The 23780-nt window shown below is 42.6% G+C and overlaps 3 protein-coding genes across 3 annotated transcripts; 1 reads left to right on the top strand and 2 right to left on the bottom strand.

Moving 5' to 3' along the window:
- Window positions 1–818: 818 nt before the first annotated feature.
- LOC308389676 (uncharacterized protein) lies at window positions 819–2141 on the top strand. The gene is made up of 2 exons (XM_080871159.1): window positions 819–1415; window positions 2045–2141. The coding sequence occupies exon 1, from the start codon at window positions 847–849 to the stop codon at window positions 1405–1407; it is 561 nt and encodes a 186-aa protein (XP_080727285.1). The 5' UTR covers window positions 819–846; the 3' UTR covers window positions 1408–1415; window positions 2045–2141.
- A 2947-nt stretch (window positions 2142–5088) lies between these two features.
- Window positions 5089–17603, bottom strand: LOC308390034 (prolyl hydroxylase EGLN3-like). Its single transcript, XM_080871711.1, has 5 exons — window positions 16983–17603; window positions 8028–8147; window positions 7561–7697; window positions 7251–7324; window positions 5089–7141 (listed from the first exon to the last, which is right to left on the bottom strand). The coding sequence occupies exons 1-5, from the start codon at window positions 17340–17342 to the stop codon at window positions 7098–7100; spliced, it is 735 nt and encodes a 244-aa protein (XP_080727837.1). The 5' UTR covers window positions 17343–17603; the 3' UTR covers window positions 5089–7097.
- Window positions 17604–18358: 755 nt separating this feature from the next.
- On the bottom strand, window positions 18359–21248 carry LOC308390033 (uncharacterized protein). The gene is made up of 2 exons (XM_080871710.1): window positions 21095–21248; window positions 18359–20444 (listed from the first exon to the last, which is right to left on the bottom strand). Exon 2 carries the CDS (start codon window positions 20410–20412, stop codon window positions 19507–19509), a length of 906 nt encoding a protein of 301 aa, XP_080727836.1. The 5' UTR covers window positions 20413–20444; window positions 21095–21248; the 3' UTR covers window positions 18359–19506.
- Between the last annotated feature and the right edge of the window lie 2532 nt (window positions 21249–23780).

Here is a 23780-nt window from a genome sequence, read left to right as displayed (position 1 = left end):
TTCAGTGTTGGATTGGAGCTGGTCAGAGACCATCATGGCCAGAGGTATCTGCACTGGACCTCGAGACCAAGGCTCTCTACTCCCAATGGGTCAACCTCAAAAACCGAAACGGCCTCCTCTATCGCCGCTGGCAGGCTCCCGGGGGTCACCGTGAGGTCCTCCAGCTCGTGGTACCTCAGCAGTTGCAGTCCAGGGTGCTCCAGTTGGTTCATGGTGCAGCAGGGGCAGGACACTTTGGAGTTACCAAGACTCTGCGGCAACTTCGGTCTCGGTTCTACTGGCCCGGGTGTCGCCAGGACGTAGAGCTCCATGTCCATCGGTGTGATGCCTGCACGGCTCAGAAAGGGCCTTCCCAACGCTCTCATGCCCCCTTGCAGCAGTATCAGGTGGGGGCTCCCATGGAACGGGTTGGTGTGGACATCCTGGGACCCTTCCCCACCACTGACCAGGGGAACCGCTACGTCCTGGTTGCCATGCTACTTCACTAAGTGGCCTGAGGCCTATGCAGTCCCTGACCAGAGTGCTGTTACCACTGCTGAGCGTCTGGTCAACGAGATGTTCTGCCGGTTCGGGGTACCAGAGGAACTGCACAGCGACCAGGGCCGGAATTTTGAGGCTGCGGTGTTCAAGGAGGTCTGTCAGCGGCTGGGTATCAGGAAGACCCGGACGACGCCACTGCACCCTCAAAGCGATGGGTTGGTGGAACGCTTCAACCGCACCCTGGCCACGCAGCTTGCTATCCTGACCTCCCATCAGCAGCGTGACTGGGATCAACACCTTCCCCTGGTCCTAATGGCCTACCGTTCTGCAGTCCAGTAATCTACTAAGTGCACTCCAGCGGCCTTGATGTTCGGTCATGAGCTTCGTACCCCAGTGGACTTGGTGTTTGGATCCCCCCCCGGGCAGGATGTGTGCGGGGACCCCGGGTTGGACTACCTCCACAACCTCCTCGCCCGGCTCCGAGAGGTGCATCAGTTGACCAGGCAGGCTCTCCGAGATGCAGGCTCCCGGCAGAAGCGAGCTTATGATACCCGCTGCAAGGGGGAAGGACTTTCGCCCGGTCAGCATGTGTGGGTCTACAGCCCGGAGAGGAAGAAAGGGCTTTCTCCCAAACTGATGAGCCAGTGGGTTGGACCCTGCACTGTTCTTGAGAGGCTGTCCGACGTGGTCTACAGGGTGCGGCTGGTCAAACGGAACAGGGTGGTCGTACTCCATCGTGATCGCCTGGCACCCTATCAGCCCTTGAGTCCATCCAGGGAGGCGTCAGGGTCCCAGCTTCAACCGCAGGCCCCCAACCTGGCCTCGGAGGCAGCTGGGGGACCCACGGAACGTCCTCAACGAAGCCGTCGCCTTCCCCAACACCTCAGAGACTTTGCTATGGACATGCCGGTTGCTGGGGACAGCTAACCACTCAGGTGGGGGCTGTGTGGCGTGTTGGGGGAACAGCTAGTTCTCTCCCATCATGCCTTGGGACATATGCTGCTATTTAGATGTTCTTGTTTTATTGTTTATGGTTACACTACTTTTAACTGTTATCTTGAATGTTGTGTTTGTACTGCGGTTCAAAGTCACTTACAGTTATTGTTTTATAGAATGAATGCAACCATAAGTGAGTTCTGTTATGCTGTTAATGACCCTCGAAGCACAGTGTAGCATCAGCAAGTGTTGTAATAAAGAGCTCCCCCTACCAGCTTGGGGTTGAATAACAAGCTCAATCTCTCTCTGTGAGCTTCTTCGTAAAGATACCTCTGCATGCCACAATATTTAGAACCACAAGTTACATTTATCTTAATTCCAACCCTCCTCCTTTATCTGGGCTTGGGACCGGCAAAAGTGACCCGAAATAGGCACGCTTTTTAAGTAGTTTTAAACCACACAAGACTAAGGGTAAAAGTTTTTTACCATCATTTTGTTAACAAACTACATTAGCAATCTAAATGGACCAAAAACAGACAGTAGAAATAAACAGTGTCAATGTGAAAAAAAGATGGGGATTAGTCTGGTCCTAATTCAGCCTGATTGCTTTGTTTTTGTTTTTTTTCAGACATCCCTCCACACACACAGGCTGTGCTGGCTCGGTCACTCTGGCACAGCTGGCTGCAGGTGGAGCTCACAGGCACGTCACTGCAACCCCCCCCCCCCCCCCCCCCCCCCCCCCCGCTTCTGCTCCGCGGCTGCTGAGTGACTCCTCATCTGGGGCTCTCCTCAGCTCTTTCTGGGAGAGTGGCGCGGCTGCCCCTCTGTTGGTCTTCCTTGGTCTCTTGTGCTCTGAGAGCCTCTGGTTGTCTAGAGTCTTGATCTCCTCCATACCTGCTTCATGCCCTGGAGGACGGGGCTGTGGCTCCCCACACCCTCTAGCAGATCATCTGTCTTAAACACCAAAAAGACCAAGGAGATCATTGTAGATTTCCGGAGGAAGGGTCATAACAACCATCTGCCTCTCTTCATCGGCAGTGAGGCGGTGGAGAGGGTGAGCAGTTTTAAATTCTTGGGGGTAACTGTGACCGAGGACCTGTCCTGGGGCAACCATATCACCTCAGTTGCACGGAAAGCCCAACAGCGCCTCTACTACCTGAGGAGACTGCGGAGCGCACACATTCCCAGATCTCTGATGTTGAACTTCTACAACTGTGCCATCAGCAGCGTTCTGACGTATGGATTTCTAGTGTGGTTCCCCAGCTGCACCAAGGCCGATCAGCAAGCACTCCAGCGGGTGGTGAAAGAAGCTGGCAGAATTATTGGAATAAGTCTGCCAGAGATTAGTAATATCTTCCCCACTCGCTGTCTGAGACGGGTGCACAGTATTCTGCGGGACCAACATCACCCTGCGCGCCACCTTTTCCACCTGCTGCCCTCAGGGAGAAGGTACAGGTCTATACAGGCCAGAACATCCAGACTGGCCAACAGCCTGTATCCACAGGCTGTGAGGCTCCTGAACTCTCTGCCCCCCTCTCACGGACAATAACCATATCCAACTTCTTAATAGCACTGAACTTACTTGTCAGGTTCTCATGTTTACTTGTCATGTTCTCATGTTGTTGCTAAGGATTGTCTTATTGCACTGGAGTCACACTGGGTTAAATATTTACACTTGGGTTTTAAGGGGTATTTATTATTTTCTTCATTATTTTATTTACGGGTTGTACGGAAGCCCCAAATGCAATTTCATTGTTCTCTGACAATGACAATAAATAAATAAATACTAAATACTAAATACATTACATGAAGGAACCTTTTAAATACAAGCGCGCTCATGCTCACAGGTGTACACACGGGGACTCACACACACAAACTACACCCTTTTTGGCTCCTACCTCAAAGCACACTGTGCGCTGTCGATCTTACGTGCTGCACAATAATGTTTAATATTTAGTATTTACTGTTATATTCACATAGGTCATTGCGATGATGTTGTTTATTATATTGCTCTCTTTTTTTTTGCTTGTTTTCTCTTTTTTCTTTCAGACAGGTGATCCAGGTGATTGATATATGTATTTTTTTGTCTGTTTGTTTTGTTGGTTTTTGTTTTTTGCCCTTTATCTTTCCCCCAGTCAAGTCTGTCCCATGTGTAGCAAGTGAAAATAAAATAAAATAAACAATAAAAGCAAAGGTGAATCAAATAGACCAATACTGCAAGGCTGGGATGGTCCATTTGGTAAAGTAAATCCGTTGGGCATCTTTCTTTGCCTTTAATTCTGATGGCAAAAGAACCAAACGGGATAGGTGAAAAAGAAAAAAAGTTTGTGTTTAGGAGTTTTGTCTTTGGGCTTTGGGATGAACCGGTTTTTGTCTGAGTGTGTGGCTGGGTCTGAAGTACACTGGGATGTCGTGCTTAGAGAAGACTCTCCTGAGTTTTTCTGATAAACCGACTACATAGGGGATGACAATGTTGTTAAATCTACCAGTTAACGCTTGCTTGTTAGTTAGCTTAATGCTTATTCTTATCTTTGGCTTATTCTTAATTACTTTTAATCATTTTTAATTATTTTTTTGACTGTTTTATCCTTACACTTAGTTTTCTTTTATGCTTTTATATGCAATTCTTTTGCTTTTGTGTTTTAATGCCATTCAACCTGCTAGCATGTTTTGGTACCTTGCCATAGACCTCATCCTTCCCTGTTACTTCATCCTACTCTCTTAAGCACTTTGGTACACCACTGGTTTTTAAATGTGCTATATAAATAAAGTTTGTTGTTTTGTTGTTGTTGTGTTTGTCTTTCGGATCCTTCCTAGTTGGGAGGATAGGGCTTAAAATCTGGGACTCTCCACCAGTTGCTCTTAGAACTGAAGAAGCTTCTCCAAACACTTTTCTTTCCAAGCTCCTTAGACCACACCAGACTACCTTCTACCATTGCTCCGTTGTCCAGTTCTGATGCTCACATGCACATTGGTGGTGGTTTTGGTGGGAGATGCAGGTCAGCATGGGCACCCTGGGAGGTCTGCAGTTATGCAGCCCCATTTGCAAACTGGAATGCACTGTGTATTCCCACACATATCAATTGAGCTATCAGTAATTTTTAAACCAGCATCAACTTTTTTGGCAATTTGAGCAACATTAGCTTGTCACAGTTACTCCCTGTGTGCATCAGTGAGACTTGGCCAGTGATGACCCTGTCACTAGCTCACCACTCTTTCTTCCTTGGACCATTTTAATAGATACTGACCACTGCAGACCAGGAAACTCCCACAAGAACTGCAGTTTTGGAGATGCTCTAACCCATCTAGTCACATCCCAATTTGGCCCATTTTTCCTGCTTCTAACACATCAGCGTTGGGACCTACATGTTCACTTGTTCGCTGATATAGCCCACTCACTAACAGTTGCTATCATGAAGAAATGTCAGTGTTATTCACTTCACCTGTCAGTGCTCATGTTATACCTGATCAGTGAATTGCACTGGAGCAGCCCTTGAATTTATATAAGAGTTCATAATTGAACCACTTATTTTACTTGTAAATAAAACCACTAATTGCTCAGCTGTACCGGTGATGTGAATGGTTAAATAAACCATAAAGCCATAAATAAAGTCAAACACCACAGTCTGTTTTTTTAAACCGAAGTTGTATTCAACACATTTGTAAATATCATGTTTACAGAACATTCGGATTGTGTACAAGACTTAACTCTTCCACCAAAGAATGCAGTAATACCAGCAGAGAGCCCACGTGGGGGGGGGTTGTCCCACTCCCGCTGCAGTGAAGATGACAGATCAGTTTTAAAGGTGGTGTAAGTTGGCGGTGAGCGTTATTGTTTCAGGACAGCGACTCGAGCTCAATAATGTCTCAGAAGGGCTGTTTGAACGGAACATCAATTATTCATCCTCTCATATGTACAGTCTCTTTGACAGCTGCTTCACACGCTCCCGTCAAATCTGCTGTATCAGTGGAATCTGTCTCCTCATCGTCCTTCTCCGTCAGCAGAGGACGGCGCTTGCACCAGACACAGACATCCGTTTTTCGATTCAGGGACCGAACTCACGGGGACCGGAGTAAATGGAGCGTTTTGTCAAAATAATTTACGGAAGACTATTTGTGAATCACACTTAAAGTGAAAGGTTTTTCTATTTCTCAGCCAACAAAGTTCACTAATACACAGAAGCATTCCGAGAAGGGTATGAAAAACAAATCTGCAATTGTGGATATTTAACACATTTTACTATAAAAAATACGTCATTTATCAAATCTCAGTAGAATTGTGTTGGAAAGTAAAACCTTTCACATATGATGATGGAAGGTAGTGCAATATAAGAGATCATATGGTAAACTTCAATGAACAATTCATTCCCATTAAATGCAAACTTGACCTTAAAGGGGACCTTTTTGCTTTTCCTTCTTTTCTATCACACGAACATATTTTATGTTATTCACTATGTCAAGGAAGGAAATCATTTTCATGAACTAAGCAGGATACGGTAAGTAGGCATTATTTTGAACTGTGAATCGTACGACGTTGCTCATTTAAGAGTTCAAGAATAAAAATACGGAGTGAGAATGAGCAGAATGGGTCCCCTTTAAGAGCATTTTGTCCGAGGCCAGCAGCTTAGCTGAACCTACAAAACCATTTACTAGAAGGTGATTTGCAGCACACGCTAGTTCCCAATTGGAAGCTTGGTTGAAGCTACAAGGAATTTGGAAAAGTAACCGATTAAACTATTCGTTTTACTTTTCTGGATTAGATGACACAGCTATTTTCCACAAACGTTTTATATCATCGCGGCAAAGTGCTCTTCCCAAAATTGGCACTCCAGCGATGCACTGTATGATATATTAAGTGGAAACATTTACATCTAAGTTCTAGGGTAATAAAACTATTAGTGATTTAATAAATTTGTTGAATTTAAAATAAATAATTGACTTAATGCTAATGGAGTTTTTTTAAATAAAAGAAATCCTTAATGACTCAGTATTTCAATCTAGCAAGCTCTTTTTTTCCTTTTGGTTGTTCACAATAAAATATACAAAGTTTTTTCAAAAGTTTCTCCTAATAAGATCTCAAATTTGAAACATGTATTTTCATCTTTTTCAAGTTCAGCCCTCATTGGTCGGTGGATATCGAGGCATCATCTACTGGTAAACAATTTTTCTTCTTCTTCTGTAGTTTAAGCAACAGTTCTGTGCTCCTCCTTCTTAAGCACACATTTAAGTGTGAAACTTCCGTCACAGTGGTTTAAAAACATCATGTCTCTCTGTAAACCCCGAAAGCTGTCGGCAAACTCTCCTCCTCCTCTCATCTGAAGGCGAGGCTTTAAAAGAAAATTTACCAAAAAAAAAAAAAAAGTACAGTGTACAGTTTTTTCTCTCCACTCAGACGAAATCAGCTGCGTATTGCAGAAACATCATGAAAAGCAGGGAATGTCCAGAACAGCTGCAGGTCGCCCAAAGTGCCTCGGGTTATAGCAGCAGCAGGAGCAGCAGCAGAAATGCAGGCAGGTCAGAAACGCCCGTCCTTAGATCAGGACAGGGTGAAAACTTTTTTTTTTTGTTTGTTTTTCAACTTTTCTTTCAGCTTTTCCAGAAGCTTCGACGACCAGAAGGAACCCTGCCGCCCTCTCCTGCGGTTTGGAGGTTGAACACTAGGTGGTGACACCTCCTCGTGATCAGCTGGAGCTGCTGGAGCTACCGCCCTGCTGCGCCTTTGATGCTGAAACAGAAAAAACAAAGACATTCAGAAATGAAATTCTGTCTCAAGATATAATTTGAAAGCATTTGCTGTGGAAATAAACTGCGCTTTGTCCGGGGTTCGTTTGTACCTGTGAGGTCTCTGAAGCGTCTCTTGGCCTCGGCTCGCTCCTCAGAGTCGAAATACCAAACTGTGATGGCGTACCTGAAACACAAACGGCAAGAACAGTGTCTTCAGTGGTTGCCATTGCTGTCTGTAACGACCAGTGTGTGTTAATAAGGGTTACGTTTTTGCTAATTAATTTGCCATGTTTTAAGGAAAATTACAACACATCTAACAAATGCCAACAAAGGCAGATGGTCCAAGTCATCATGTCTGTAGTAGTTACAGGAGAAGCTGCCTCATGAATTGGGGTACTGATGGGTTGGTTGGCGGGTTACCTGGTGGTATAGGAAGGCTGCACTTCATGTGGGTTCCTGCGGTCTGACCAAAAGAAGAGCAGCCTATCAAAAAGTGGCTTGATGTCTGCCACGTACGACTTCCCTTCTGGAAAGATCCTGAGGATGCCGCCATGCTCCTGATAAACAACAGCAGGAAAGACAATTTAGTGAAAGTTCTTTTTCTCTCATTTCTATTCACTCCTGTCCCCAGACAGAAACCAATAATGTGCAAATATTCACATCTTAATTCTAATCAGTCGCGATCACTTCCTCTGATTTTATCAAGTCAAAGGAAGCAAAAAAACATTTCATACTGATATCATCAGAGATCAAAGTCAGAAACTTCACTATTCACTCAGCTCACAATCAGACTCGAAATCATAAAAAAGATTCGAGATGGTGATCAAACACGAAAAACTGAAAAGAGGGTTCGATAAATGAATAAATGAACAAAGTGTAATAAGCACCTTGGCATTCCAGTTCTTGTTGAGGTAGTAGATGCAGGTGATGCAGCGTCCATCACAGTTGGGATTGTCCACGTGCTTGACATAACCCGCCCCATTTCCTGGGTAACACGCCACCATAGCCTAAACAGACACGCACAAGCAGAAATAATTAGAGCACTCCTGTGTCACTACTACCACAAAACCCTGCTGCTTTAAATGCACTTCACCACGAGCTCGGACATCATAGAAAGTGCTAACATTAACTGCTATTTTTTTCCTCATGTGTCTCATATTTGACTACATTACACAGATAAATAAAGTTTTTGCTTCACAGATTTATTTACGAAACATAATGGAAAACAGCACATATAAACAGAATTGATTAGTTATTACTTGGTTACTTTTTATTTTTGTTACCACTGATATTGTAATTATTCATAATTGTGGTTCTCATCAGTAGAATTTAACTGAGGCTTTGTAAACTTGTGAGCTGTCACAACTGCTGCTCATGTTTTTCCAAAGTTTTACAAATCAAACCATCAACACATGAATCAAGAGAGAAAAGAAAAGAAGTGAAGTTCTGAAACTGGAGTATAATGGAAGGAACTGATGAATAGTAAAAATACTAAAATATCAGGAATAAAATTGTAGTGTTAACAGAGATAACAGGAAATAAAAATGTACTAGACTGTTCTTTTAGTTTAGCACAATCTGATGTAATAAGATGATCATTTCCTATGGCTTGTTTTGGAAATATAATAACATAATATAAAAACAAGTAATGCTGAACGAGTACAGTGGCTGATATAATCTTCGAAATAAAAGCTGGCGCGTTGAAAATCAGTTATGCTGACACAATTACACATACTTCCTCTATGTGTGTGTGCACCAATGTAGGTGTGTGTGTGGTGGTTATTTACTAATATTTCTCGTGTCCAGATGTGCTTGTTGTGGTTGCATGCCTACACACCGAGTCGCACGTACACGTGTATGTGTACATATGTGTGTGTGTGCGTACGTGCTGCCAGTCAGTATTGGGAGGAAATTGGAACAGCCGCGCTTGTGGTTACAGTATTGATAAGAGGCCATAATAGTTTTGCAAAGACCGACAGATTTCCCAACACAACCAGGAATCCTGACGTCACTGAGATTTTGGCCCCATCATCTATTTGTTCCACTATTTTTTGAAAATGAGCCATTTCTTTTTACATGTTTAAAATGAAAGAAATACTAAAACTAGAATACCAGTTCTTACAAACCAGTGCTTTGACTACAGAGTCCTCATAATTAATTGCTTCCTCGAAGCAATAAATAAAAATAAAATAATAAAAATACAATAAATATTCACAGAAAACGAGTTCATTTCAGTTAAAATGGAAACCTTTTCCAAACAGGACATGGGAGGTGGGAGCTAGGGGGGGGGGGGGTTTCCCTGCATCCCCTCCCTGCAGCGCTGCGACCTCATAACCCCAGCAGGAAGTGTCTGATAAGCTCAGAGTAAGAGACGAGACTGTGAGACGTGAGACTGTGTCTCAGAGTCCACAGAAAACAAAGCACAAACTGTGATCCTTGCCGATGAAACAAAACCCAGTGGTCACAAACAGCTGATTCTGTGCTACTCAGGTTAGATCTGCTCAGACTGCCCACTGCAGCTAAACACCTACATCTAGCATTTCACAGACTGATATTATTATTTACTTGGGCTTGCAGTAAAACACACCTGCCCCTTTAATTTTTTCCAAAACAGAAAAAAATATTAAAAGACAATTTATTAAAGTTTTGTGCAAGTTTCCATGTTTCATCATTTGGCACTGAAAAATCAATCATTTTTTCCAGAATGTGGACCCTACTTTACAAATGAAAGAAAAAAAGAAAAGGAAAATGACGTTAGAGAAGATTGATGCTTGTTAAAAACACATGTTCCTTAAACGCGCCAAAACAAACATCAGCAGCACTGATTTATGTCAAAGCGTGTTATCTTTACCATCTCTCTGACGTCAACGTCGTCACCTCACCCCGATGATTACACACAGACTGCACGCAAGCCCCTCGACCAATGCCTGTAGCTCAATGTACGCACATGTCCAAGACATGAGCGTGATTTGCATTTATTCGCGGAACCTCGATAGCAGAAAATTATAGAGGCAAAGTCACGGCAGCAGTCACGCTGTCAACGTGCTTGCCCCTTTTCTCTGATGGGATTTCATTGTGAACCCCCCTTATTGTCAAACACATGCGTGCAAAGGCCTTCTACACCTTTGCACGCTCCATAGAATCTCATGGAAGCGAACATCCTGTTCACTTCCTTTCCTTTACGATTATCAACACACATGCCAGTTTATACAGGAAGGTCACAGTGCAGATTAACCCCAGATCCAATAGACCATTCCCTCGATACATCAACGACAACAGCAGCACACCTTTAGTAACCTTACCGACATCAACATGTACCACCTGATGTCTGTGTTTATACACCTGTCGCATGCAACCATGTAGAAGCCACATCCCTTCCCTTTTGGGCGCTCTCGCTGTGAAACGCCCCTCTCTATTGCTTTTCATGAGAAGGGGATCGGGATGGTGGGTGGGTGCAGAAGTCAAGCCCCCGTCAGTGTGTGCGAGGGACTCCAAACGTGCACGTAGTTTCAGGCCTCCCTGGCTGCCAGTGACGACAAACCCCTAGCGCTGATAACGAGCGGCTGACCTGCTCCACAGGCTCGCTCTGAGGGGAAGTGGAGAAATCATGCAAGTTTGTTTACACGCCGCCACTAGGGCACATACACACACACATACAGGCTTCATCATCATTACCGTCATCGTACAAGTGAGTTCCTGTAGAATGAGAAAAAAAAAAAAAAAAAGCGCAGTGACACAGGAGGGGGGCTGAGCGGAGATGAAATGATACACTGTGAGAGGAAAAGGGCTGAAAACAAAACGCCTTAGAACTGTTTTTCAATTCAACTTTATCTTATCTCTCTAGCAGAGGGAGATGCAGAGAGGGGGGAGGAGAGGGGCACGGGGAGATGTTGTGCAGGTGTGGTGATGTCTGTGCGGTTGTTTGGCAGGTTTCCAGCCAGCTGATGGTTTAATGACAAAGCTACGTGTGGCGCGTGAGGCTACAGCGCGTCTGCAGCGCCACCGACATCCAGCAGCAGTGATTCTGCAACTTTTAGCAAACCCAGTCCAAGAGGTTTTAAGACCTTTTTAATGCCTCACAGATACTGGAGCTAGACTGTTTGGCTTCAACCACCTAACAGACTGGTGTCAAGCAATGCTTGGAGTTGGGTTTGTCTACTACTTTGGGTGCAATCTTTGATTTTTAATTATGTCCAGCTGCTTGTATCATAATCAGAATTGTATTTCAAACTATTAAAGGTTTTTTGTGTCCTCCACACAAAAGACAAATCCTGCTGTTTATTCTCCTGCATCATCTCCACGTGTGTGTGTGTGTGTGTGTGTTGTAACCAGGCTGACCCGTTTTCACAAGAAGTTCTATCTGATAACACGTACACACACAAACATGTGATAAGAGCTTACTGTACACTGCAGCACGTGTGTGTGTGTGTGTGTGTGTGTGTGTGTGTGTGTGTGTGTGTGTGTGTGTGTGTAATGAGGATACTGTATGTGAGTGAGTGAGCTTTAGTGTGTGCTGAGGAGGAGTGAAGGAAGAATTGAATGTGTACGTGAGAATGTCCACTGCTACACGCGCATACCTTCACGCCCACTCACACGAATGGGCGTGTATCTGTTCTGCTGTGTCTGACTTTCCGAGGAACAATGTCTTTATAGGGACATTTTTGAAAATTTAAGACAGTTTGGTCGCTCCTTGCTTTGGGATTTAAAACTTTAACAAGAACTTTTTGAGAGTTAGGCTTAGTTTTAAAGTTAAGGTCGGGGTCATTCGAGCCCAAGTGATGCTGATCTCAGAGAGAAGGACACAGACACAGTCTGGCATCCATCAAACACTGACTTGATGTTGTTATTTCAATAAATTAGCTGACTAGTTGTTGCAGGCTTTTGATATCATTTATCTAACATATTTTTCCATCTGTGTAAAATAGAATATCTGTAAGTGACTGACTAGATCTCCCCCTTTCTGTTGAGTTTCAGTTTTTCTGCTCTCCTATAACCAAAATGTAAAGTCTCAAATCTCTTAGATATATTCAATTAGATTTTTAGAAATGTCAAACAACAACAACAACAACAAAACAAAATGTGAATTTTTGCAAATCAGATCCAAATGACATTGAGGTATTTTAATAAAATGCAGTCTCAGTCTTGGAGTTCCTCTAAGTGCCACTTGGGGCTGGTACTAAAAAGGAGTCAATGCCCATAGACTCCCATGTTGAGCATTAAAAGCATATCCTAGTACAAAAATTGATTTTGGCCTCAATGGCTGGTTTCCACTTTCATAAAACTCTGAGTAGGGGGAATATGTTTATGACACATCCACCTGGATTTTTATATTAGGAAGATGCCCACACTGATTGGGACACCATACAGGTGGTCATGGGGTTTGCTAGGCTTGCTGTGACTATAGACGTGAAATTATGTTACGAGATGACAAACCCTTCAAATTTTTCTTAAAATGCAGCTCATAAATGTCTTTTTTGCGGGATGAATCAAGGAGATCCCAAGATTCATTGTGGATTGGTGGTTTGGACAGTCCAAGCAAAGTGGTCAAAGAATTCTCTTTTAGATGTAAGCACATTTCACTCGCCGATCGAGCAGTACCGATGTTAAAATTACTGAATTTCAAATTAAGTTACATTTGTGACGCGAGTCGTTACTTATTGTGGCTCAGGTCCAGCAGTCTAAAAGCCTTTAAAACAAAAAGCAGCTTAAATTTTTAATTTAATCTTACACAGACTGTGGCAGTGTTATAGGTAATGAATACTATCGTCTTAATTTGTCTTAGGACTGCAAATGTCTAGAGTGAGGGGAGACTGAGAAACCCACTGATGCAAAACTTCTTTGGTGCTTCAGAGGAGAGGTGATGGGATAGAGGTTTTCCACTGCTGATGACCCTCTGGGACAAATTCATCAATGTGCGAGAAAAGGGAAGAGAAACTGGAGTCTGGAGCACCAGCTTAATGCATGAGCTGTTTTCTACCAGTCCCTCAACTATAGAAAAATTTAAACCGATTCCTAAATATTTGCTACCTATATTTAAAGCAAGTATCAGCAACAAAATGTCCTTGAAGATAAGTGAAAGAAATCTCCGTCCCGGGTTTCTCCGTGGATCGGGTTTCCTCCGAGGCGTGGGCACCTATAAGCAGAGTTTTGTCTTTACCCTATGAGATTCAAAATTATTCAAAGTAACACTCAGGTATGCCGTTCAGCAGGTTAGTTACAGCGCCGGGAGTAGCTTGGGAGAACAAGGAAACACAGACTGCTTCAGGTTGCTTTCCCAAAATCAACTCAAAAGGTTTATTCATCAGACAACAGTTTATATAGAGGAAAAAGGTTCGTGTGTCAGCAGAATCAGAATCAGAATCAGAAAGGGGTTTATTGCCAAATGTTGAGCAGGTTTACAACATTAGGAAATTGCTGCGGTGCTTCAGTGCAAACATAGTGTCATAAATAGCACTTAAATAGACATGAAAAAATAAAAGTAGGGATAAGAATTAAAAGTGCTACGTAGAAAGATATGTGCATGAGCTATACATGAGATATATACATGAGAATAAGAATTAAGAGTGCTACGTTGAAAGATATATACATGAGTGCAGGTGGTGATCAGTGCCAATCATGGAATGATGCAGTGAACACAGCGTAGGGTCATGTGTTAGTGGTGGGAACAGTCATATGGTTATTGTTCATGTGTCCAACAGCAGAGGGGAAGAAACTGTTCTTATGGCGAGAGGTTCTGGTGCGAATGGACCGGAGCCTCCTGCCTGAGGGGAGCAGGTCAAACAGACTGTGTCCAGGGTGAGAAGGGTCAGCTGAGATCCGAGCTGCACGCCGCAATGTCCTGGAGGTGTACAGGTCCTGCAAAGATGGGAGTCTGCAGCCAATCACCTTCTCAGCAGAGCGCACAACACGCTGCAGTCTCTGTTTGTCCCTGATAGTGGCTCCAGCGTACCACACGGTGATGGAGGGGGTGAGGATGGACTCGATGATTGCAGTGTAGAATTGCATCATCGTCCGTGTTGGCAGGTTGAATTTCTTCAGCTGCCTCAGGAAGTACATCCTCTGCTGGGCTTTCTTGATGACGGAGGTGATGGTGGGCTCCCACTTCAGGTCCTGGGTGATGGTGGTACCCAGGAAGCGGAATGAGTCCACAGAGGTGATGGGGGTGTCAGTCAGGATGATGGGGGGGAGTGGGGCTGTGTGCTTCCTGAAGTCCACAATAATCTCCACTGTCTTCTGGGCATTCAGCACCAGGTTGTTGTGGCTGCACCAGGACACCAGACGTTCAGCCTCCCTCCTGTAGGCAGACTCATCCCCGTCCGAGATGAGTCCAATAACGGTGGTGTCATCTGCAAACTTGATTAGCTTGACAGACTGGTGGGTGGAGGTGCAGCAGTTGGTGTACAGGGAGAAGAGCAGAGGAGAAAGAACACAGCCCTGAGGGGAGCCGGTGCTGATGGTCCGGGAGTCCGAGACATTCTTTCCCAGCCTCACATGCTGCTTCCTGTCCGTCAGGAAGTCAGTGATCCACCGGCAGATGGGGTCAGGCACATTCATCTGGGAAAGCTTGTCTCGGAGATGGTCTGGAAGGATGGTGTTGAAGGCAGAGCTGAAGTCCACAAACAGGATCCTGGCGCAGATTCTCAGTTCAGACCGGTACAGACCAAATAAGGAAATGTCTTCCTGCCCTCTGAGCAAAGAAGTATCCTTTGTATAGTTTATCAGTTCAGCTACAATTTATGATTATCCCAGCAAAATACACTCCTAGACATAGAATACAGAGTTCTTTCATTAGTGAATTCTGAAACAAACCACCTGGCCTTTAACGAGCTCTTTTCTAGGAGATAAAGAAGGGAGGATGGGAATAAGGAAGTGATCTCTGTGGTATTTTCGACCTTGGTACCAGCCTGTGATTCTTACACATTAATTCTTGGGTCACAGAGAAAGAGAAAAACAACTAGTATTTACTAGTTGTTTTTCTCTTTCTCTGTAACAGTTTTCCTGTATAATATCACTATAAAACAATATCCTGTAAATGCTACCATGGTATCAAAATATCACAACTGTTCCTAAGTAAATGTATTTTGATCAGTTAAATTCCACCTCCGGCCATTTTTATGGAAATGTATGAAAAATATACATCCTATAATAAAATAATCCATTTAATGTAGGCCCTTGGATATTTTATTATACTGTGCCAAAGTGAAATGACATTAGTCACACAAACTACACTAACTGTTTACTGACTAATTGTAACACTACTGTTAGCTAAAGGACACAGCTTAATAACGTTGTTTTTACATGTGCCAAGTACATCACAAAATCTAAAAGTTCTCCAGTAAAAGTAAAACAAATTAGATAAAATAAAGATTTTCTCTAGCTGCTGTGCACACGAAACAGTGCGTTGTATCTACACCATCTCACTTAAGGGTGCCTTAGTTTCAGCCTTCAGTCTTCACAACTTGCATTATTATTCCTACAATACTGCTGTTCATTATCTGTCTGAGAGTTGTAGAGTTAAAGTTTTTAACACATTAATAGAACTTTAGATCTACTTTGAACTGCATTGTACTGCATGTCAATTCAGCAGTTTATATACTGCTAGTAAATACAATATTGTTATTATTATGTGGAGGCTCATTCTGGGTCAATGCCCACAGGTTTCTGTTCAGGTTAATAGGTAGAGACGATACATGTAAAAGCTGAGAATGGTACTCCTACGACGGAACCGTAATCTTCACGCCATTAATCATCACAGCAGCGGAGAACACCCAGAGGACCTGACCTGATGTCGTAAATTCCCTGCCCTTCCTGCACCTTGTTCTGGTTTCTGAAACACTGGCTCAGGGCCCAGAATTGGTCAGTTACTGAAATACTGCCAAAAGGCCAACAAGTTACTGAGAAAAAGAAGAACGTCCAAGCACAACAGAAAGAAAGAAAAGGATAGAGGAAATAAAGCAGAGCTCCAGTCAGTGCCTAGTGATTAAGTTATGTAGAGTCCACTTGAGCTCACATCTGCCTTTTTCACAACTAACAATTCGCTGTAATAAATACCAATATTAAAACCACTGTCACAGCATGCCATGTTTTTGTGCAAGAGCTTTGGTGTGTTTACTTCTACGCATGATGCACCTTTCCACTGAGCAGCTAGAGGAGGAGAGCATGTGAGGAGTGTGTGATGAGCCAAGCTGTTAAATGAAAGAAGGAAGGCCTGAGATAAACAGCATCTCCTGATCTCAGCATCACTTATAACCAGCTGGAGTCCAAACCAGCGCACAGCTTCAGCACAATGCCACTACTGACAGTGGGGAGTGACATCTCCGTTTTTATTTTAACCTGTGAGTTCCAGACACACGAAGTTTATTTTTAACTGCTGACTGGAGTTTGTTGATGGTGAAAACTACACGAAGCAAGTTATAAAGTCTTTACGGTCTACATCACAAATAAATTATATAAAAAACAGTTAAAGAATTTGTTACTTAACTAAAATGAGTTTACTAAAATCGGCTTTAAACAGTGTACCCTTTTAAAAAGTACATATCTTATGATGCTTATTTCGGGGTTTTACTCACTTTAACTCTGAATAAACTACTCATGATGTGCTTTATTTGGGCTTTTTGGTTTTCAAACATTCGACGACAAACTACACATGTAAGCAGGTCTGATCGTGTTTAAAGTTCGGTTCGTATTTTGCTTTCCTCAGTTTTGTCAGCTCTGGTCCTCTGCGTCTCCTGTTTGGTTGCTCCCGATCAAATACTGGCACATGTTGGCCCTTTATTAGCTTGTTTTTCTGAATCGTCACGATGGCTGTAAACCAGGATCGTGCCACCAGGCGGTTTCGCTTACCTGGGATCTTTCCCGAATCGCTTTGTTTCCCAGCCTCCCGGAGCAAAAGGAGATCAGCTTATCGATCAGGTTGAGCAAGAAGTTGATGGCCTCGCAGCCGCGTTCCGATCCGCTCACCCAGGCGATCTTGTCTCCACGGATGCTCCTCCGGTGGACTGCCGGGACGGATCCGGCCAGCCGGCCGTCCTGCAGAACTCCAGAGCGGTGCATGTCTTTCACCTGATCCAACACCGCGCCCCCGGCCAGCTCGCCGAGGAGTCCGTCCACATAGTAGAAGCCGTATTCCTGCAGGGCCGGGACGACCTGCTCAAGAGCCAAACGCTCCAATTCCGTGTCCGATAAGTGTTCAATGAAAGGCATTTTAACTGTTGAGGTAATCTTGGAAGTTTAAAAAAACGTACAAAAAGAAACGAGTCGCAGGTTCAAAGTTTTGGCTGTAAAATGATTGAATCGACAAACAGAGAGAGGGAAGCCCGTTTCGCCGTCAGCTCTGTTTCTGTGACGGTCTGAATTCAGCCCTGCTGAAGTCCAACAGTCAAGCACCGAGCTGACAGAGTTCACGGAATACCTCTGAAGTCCTGCGTTTCTCCGCTCGCGTTTATCATTCTGCCCACGACACAGGCGATCAAGCGACTGTACAAGTACACCACATCCGGTAACGGATTTCACAATAAGTGTCGCACTGCCTGACAAACCTTTTGCCTCTTGGTGTGTTTAATTTTTAACGGTGGTCGAGGGGATTGCTAGTTATTACAAGGGTGTCTGGAACATCAGTTCCAGAAAAAATAAAATAATATATCTGAAAGAATAAACCTTCAGCGTGGGACTAAAATATTTCAGTATGAGACTAAACAGGCTGCTATAGAGCATTTCTCATTAATTGCTGAAAACTAATCAATAATATGATCAAAAGACATTTTAACAAATCATTTTTGTACAAGTGATTTGTCACGTAAAATGCTAAATATTCTAAGCTCAGCAATAGTTCAAACTAATCTGTCGCATTATATATACACTAAGCATTCTGATGAAATTCAACTGTATTGAAATTCGTCATGATGCTTAACTGTAAAACACAAAGCTAACTTTTAAATCAAATGCACTAATTCTGATATTGATTCGACATTTAGCCTTCAATAAGACGAATTCCTCTGAATTGACAATTGATTCTTGAGAGTTACGATAGTTTTATAGCTTTATTTTACAGGAATGCCGGCCTACTTCCGGTGGCATTCCTTTAGCTTTACAGTAGAGATCGGGGAGTGAATGTGCGAGGAGTGAGAGACGTGCTGGATGTGATGTCCACTATGTGGGGGAGAGGTGAGGCTTCGTGACTTCCCCACTGCGTTTCTCTTTTATGGCCTCCTCTTACATCACGTGACGATTCGCGTGCCAAATCATTTTCACTTGAATTCCCACACAAAACAAGCGGTACACAAAAAAACAATGTGCCACAACAAGAAACCACGGCAGCACAAACTCCACACAGATCATTCACCTCGTTGTCAGCAACACAAAATATCACGCAGTAAAGTTGCCACAATGCGAGTTAGTTAAAGTTAAAGGAGCAGTAGTGGTTCGGTAACGTGCCCACGCGCTGGGCGTGCCCGTCGCCATTAAGTACTACGTGAGCTGCATGTAGCCCTCGCGCTCACTGCCTCCTCCCCTCCCTAACGGAAGTAAACAGTGAACGTGTACTTGACCACGTGCAGGGAAAATACAAAGCAGCTGCAACGGAAACTATCATGCAGCATACAGGATAATAATATTAAAATAAATAAATAAATATATAAATAATAATAACAATAAAACTAAACCCGTAAACAATTGAAGTGTATTACCGGGTATGTCTTAAAATCGTTCATCTTTAATTAATTATTTGCAGCAATTTTAAATTCTAGTATTCAATTAAATTTTATTTATACAGCGCCAAATCACAACAACAGTCGCCTCAAGACTATGATTATGGTGCTATAATTACAGTGGAGTGTTGAATGCTGCACACTTTGATTACAGAGACTCAAAAAATAAAGATTGACTCTATGTCAGATATTGGATTATTTGAACACATACTGGGAGACGTTAAGCTGGAAAAAAAAACCCCCAAAAAAACAAATCAGGATTCCACAGACCTGCTGAGATATGTGAGCCCAACAGCTCTTTGCTTTTCACAAGCCAACGGAAAGGTTTGAAATGGCTGGTTTAATCTACAGCATTATAAAATGTTGTATTGTTCACTGTGTAAAAACTTCCTATGATTACCACAAGCTGTAAAAACGCAGTGTAGTAAAAAGAACAATGTTACACTCTGAAATAATTTGGAAGTATAATTCAAGAAAAGTGTACTCAAGCACTGTAACCTCCTAAATGTTCTTAATTACTGTCAGGAAAAACATTTGAAATCTCTCACAGTAGTCCATCCCAGACTGTACACATAAACTCCAAAGTAATCAAGAGTTTATTGAGAAATAGGTCCCCTGCCAATATTGGCAGTTATGTACAAATCACTGATAAAAATAAAGATTCAAAGATCCTGAGGAAACACTAAAACAGAATTCCTATGGAATAAAATCACCTTCAGATATAAAGTAAGTGAGGTGCATGGGGATGTAGACGGAGTATGACAGCTACTAACCTTGTGCCTTCCTCTGATCTTGTGCTTCCCCAACTTCCCATCGGCGTAGGTGACCAGTTTGTCCATCTTCGACAGCAGGTAGCCGATGTTCTCGCAGCCTGGCTCGTTTCCTTCCACCCAAACGATCTGGTCTCCACGAATACTCCTAGTGTTGTCCAGGCCTCTGCTGGCCAGCTTGCCGTCCTGCATCTTCCCGGAGTGGTGCAGCTCTTGGACCTCTTGCAGAACCCGGTCTCCAATTTTGCTCCCGAGGAAGTTGTCAATGATGCACATGCCATAGGAGTTCATGCTGGGGATGATGTAGTGGAGCACCAGTCTGTGACTGCTGCGGTACCTCCGGTCTTTGGATCTGGGATGGGCGCTCCAGGGAAGAGCATAGGGTACGATCCCGGCCCTATTTTTCCCAGCCCCAGCCCTGGCTATATCTCTGACTGTTTTCCCGACTTCACTCACAGCTTCAATTCCAGCTTCAACCCCAGTCCCATTTTCTTGGATCTGACCTTTCATGTCTGCAACTGTAACACTGTTGCTGCTGGTCCCAAATGTAACGCCATCTCCAGTATCGAACCCTGTATCAAATCCAGCTTTGACACCAGTCCCAACTTGGGGCTCTACCTTGGCCCCCACAAAAGTGTCTCCAGGTCCAGTGTCAGCACTGCTAAACCTCCAGGGGAGCAGCTGATCTGCATGTCTGTGGTCATTATCATCATCATTGACAAGTTTGTGGGAGTCAGTTTTAATTTCTTCCTTATTCACAACCTTGGATAGAGGACTCATGTCTGCATGCGTTCCCATCCGACTTGTTTAGCTGCTCTACACTCTGCTGACTGTTTTATAGGAAAGCACAAAGCCCCCAGGAAAGAACAGGAAGACAGAAAATGAGCAAGCTGGTTTCCAAAATAAGAGTGAGAGTAAAGGCCACCTTAATAGCTACACAAACAGCCATTACAAAAATATATCAAAAAGTTGAAAAAAAAAAGTATCACAAGAATATATGCTGGAAAGGACTTTCCTTCACTATCCAAAAACCATCCAAAATCATTTGTCGACAATGCTTTTATTTTGAAAGTTTTGGTCAGAAGTTTTTGTTGCATTGTACTTTAATGGGTTAGGATAGTTTTTGAAAGTCTAATAATAATAATAATAATAATAATAATAATAATAATAATAATAATAATAATAATAATAATGTTTTAGGTTGTTCCACCGTCTACCGTGACCTTTTTGGCAGGATAGCCTGTCTATCGAAGTTGTACTTTTAAACTTATTCAGTAAAATATAGGCGGACTGTTCCTCCAAAACATACACAGAATGTCTTAAAACAGCTATCTGACGCGCATTTCTGCCAGCACCGCGCTGTTTGGCCGACTCCAGACCGTTTGTATCTGCCAAACTGAGAGTAAAGTCGTATTTTTTACGTTGTCATTAAAAAAATAAAAACAACATTTTCTCGGAAACAGCTGTCGGGGTAGTGTACCTGCTGGTTTTTCCCCCAGTCAAAAAGCCGTGTGAATCCCGTTACTGCTCCCAAAAAAGTCGCAGTGGAATAATCTGCTGTCACCTCGGAACGTACGTGACTTGCGGCAGATTCTAGTACAGAGGCTGCCTCGGATGACCGAAGCACGCACTGAGAGTCGAGCGAAGCGTGCACGTTAGCTGAGACATCCCGAGAGTGCAGGAAGGGGCTGAAACATCACTGCTGCTATATAAAGACGCAGAGCTAAACTTTAAAGAAGTGACCATCAGATTAGTAATATCGGTTTGCTAATAAAAGCAACACGTATGCCGATTTTCTGGTGACTGTATCTTACAGCCGTCGAACTGTACAATACCCCTATTTAAACGTGCATTGGTTAAGTTAGTTATCTTTTTAAGCACATTTAAGTAGAGAGAACCAAGAGATTTTGAGTAATTATCAAAAAGGAAGAAGAAACCTCTAGGTTCATTTATTTAATGATAAATAAATGATTAATGATAATTTAATCCTCTTTCTCAGAGGAAGGCGTATAGATACGTAAACACGGCATAATACTATTTAGCTCTGGAAGGATCTAAACTTTAGAGATCGCTATAAGTAGACATTAAGGTCAGGGGAGAAGATAAGGTGTGGTCAGGGGTGGCCAAGGTCACCACAGCAACTCTATTCAACCCACATATAAAATGTAAAAGTTTACCTTCATGAAATGAATGTTTTTGTTTGTTTGTTTAAAATTACAGACATTGATTTTTTTAACAAAAGGATGTTAGAAAATTATGTTGTCAGTAAAGGTTCTAGAAGAAGAATGTAAGTCAAAATGAGGTTTCATATGCTACACTCATCTTTATGGTGGAATAACCATGGAAATTTGAGCCAAAATGCACTTTTTGAATAATCCAGGGCATCAGCGTTTGTTTCTGCTCCTCTTCAACATGATCATTGAATTGGTGCCATTTTGCTATTGAAACTATGTAATGATACTGATGCTCAGAGTATGTTTTAGAAGAAAATTATGTTGAACGACAAGATTCCGGCCTTGGGTTGTGACATGTGGAGATGGTGTAAAAATGATTTTTCTGCAGTTTTTAACAGAGCTTAAGATCTGTTTTTCAACCATGAAAATATAAGACACGAGTGACCCGTAAGAATCTGCATGGCAGGCATAACAACAGCTCTTCAAATTCCCTAAATAAGTGAAGGTGCTGTAGTGCTTCCCATATTATGTCCTTTAGGCTACACTGGATGATTCTTTATGAAAGGAAAGGAGGTAATGCTCTCCTAATAAACCGTCAGACAATAAAATTTCATGCCATAAATTGCTGATTTGGTCTAAACCAAACTTTCAGATACAGGCTGTATTAAACCCTTCACTGGACTCTGAACGTCACACTTTTGTGATCCAATCTACATTTTGTCAAGTTATTGCTTTATATGAATATTTATAGTAAATTAAATTAAACATAAATAAATAAAATCTATAAATTAACATTTTAATAGTAACATGATTTCTTTGCAAGTGGTTATATGACCCTCATGAGAAAACATGGTGAGAATTTGTGGAGGGAATCATCTAAGACGTTCTTTTTGTAGTCCCTTTTAAGGACATTGTAGTTTCACCTTAAGAGACCCACATTAAAGATCAAGGAGCCAGTGTAAGGGCAATTGGAATCTCTTCACATAAATCCTTATAAATGCTCCTTAACATATGTTCTTGATCACATGATGTTAATCATGGCAATTGCTTTGGACTATTCCATTACAGCCATTTCATTGATAATGATAACTGTGTGTACATATGTTGGGTTTAAAACTTTAAATTACATTTTTTTTAAAAAACCTAAGACCAAATTAACTGAACAAAACCTGAACAGACAAACTATCAAATTCTTAGCTCCTGGAGACACAGGGTGTTTGGTTTGTTGTGGTTCATCATGGTTCTGGTCACACAGTAACATGTGTTAACAAGCATCTGCAGAATGCAAATCTACAGTACTGGACAAAATGACTAGTTTCACCTCATTTCTTTATTTTTTGCTAGGAAAATGGAAGAAGTCAAAGATGGAAATACAGCAGCATATAAGCAAAAATAGAGTTGTTACAGTTCTAATGAGCTTGAATGTTAATTTTTGGTATTGCCACCTCTACTCTTTAATAAAGCAATATTTCTTTTAGGCAAGCTTTCTTGTAATTTCCTTAGGTAGTTTCAAGAATAGTTCTCCAGATTTTTTTAAGGACTATCCAAAGTTCTTCTTTGGGTGCTGGCTGCCTTTTATTTCTTGCTCTTTCAACCCCACACTATTTTAATAATGTTTGGGCTCTGGGGAGGCCAATCCATGACTGACAGTCAGTGATGGGAATAACGGCGTTACTTTTTTCAGTAGCGCGTAATCTAACTAATTACTATTTCTATTGTTACAACGCTGTTACCGTTACTAACAAGAAAATGCAGTGCGTTCACGTTACTATTTTTCAACAAACAGTGTTGAAGCTGTCTTCAGCTTATCCCTTCTTATATCAGTTGCACGGAAGTAGCTGTAAGTAATCTGGGCGCTACAGCTTTAATCAGAATCAGAATCAGAAAGGGTTTTATTGTCAAATGTTGAGCAGGTTTACAACATTAGGAAATTGCTGCGGTGCTTCAGTGCAAACATACTGTCCTAAATTACGCTTAAATAGACATGAAAAA

The sequence above is a fragment of the Rhamphochromis sp. 'chilingali' genome (genome assembly GCF_963969265.1).
Source record: "Rhamphochromis sp. 'chilingali' genome assembly, chromosome: 21".
Classification (NCBI taxonomy): domain Eukaryota; kingdom Metazoa; phylum Chordata; class Actinopteri; order Cichliformes; family Cichlidae; genus Rhamphochromis; species Rhamphochromis sp. 'chilingali'.
This window is presented reverse-complemented; position numbering and strand designations above follow the sequence as displayed.

Coding starts and splice junctions, on each gene's coding strand:
- LOC308389676 (XM_080871159.1), top strand. CDS start 847: ATGTTCGGTCATGAGCTTCGTACCCCAGTGGACTTGGTGTTTGGATCC.
- LOC308390034 (XM_080871711.1), bottom strand. CDS start 17,342: ATGCCTTTCATTGAACACTTATCGGACACGGAATTGGAGCGTTTGGCT. Junction 7,325..7,560: donor CAGCCTTCCTATACCACCAG/GTAACCCGCCAA, acceptor TTTGTGTTTCAG/GTACGCCATCACAGTTTGGT. Junction 7,142..7,250: donor ACGCTTCAGAGACCTCACAG/GTACAAACGAAC, acceptor TTTCTGTTTCAG/CATCAAAGGCGCAGCAGGGC.
- LOC308390033 (XM_080871710.1), bottom strand. CDS start 20,412: ATGGGAACGCATGCAGACATGAGTCCTCTATCCAAGGTTGTGAATAAG.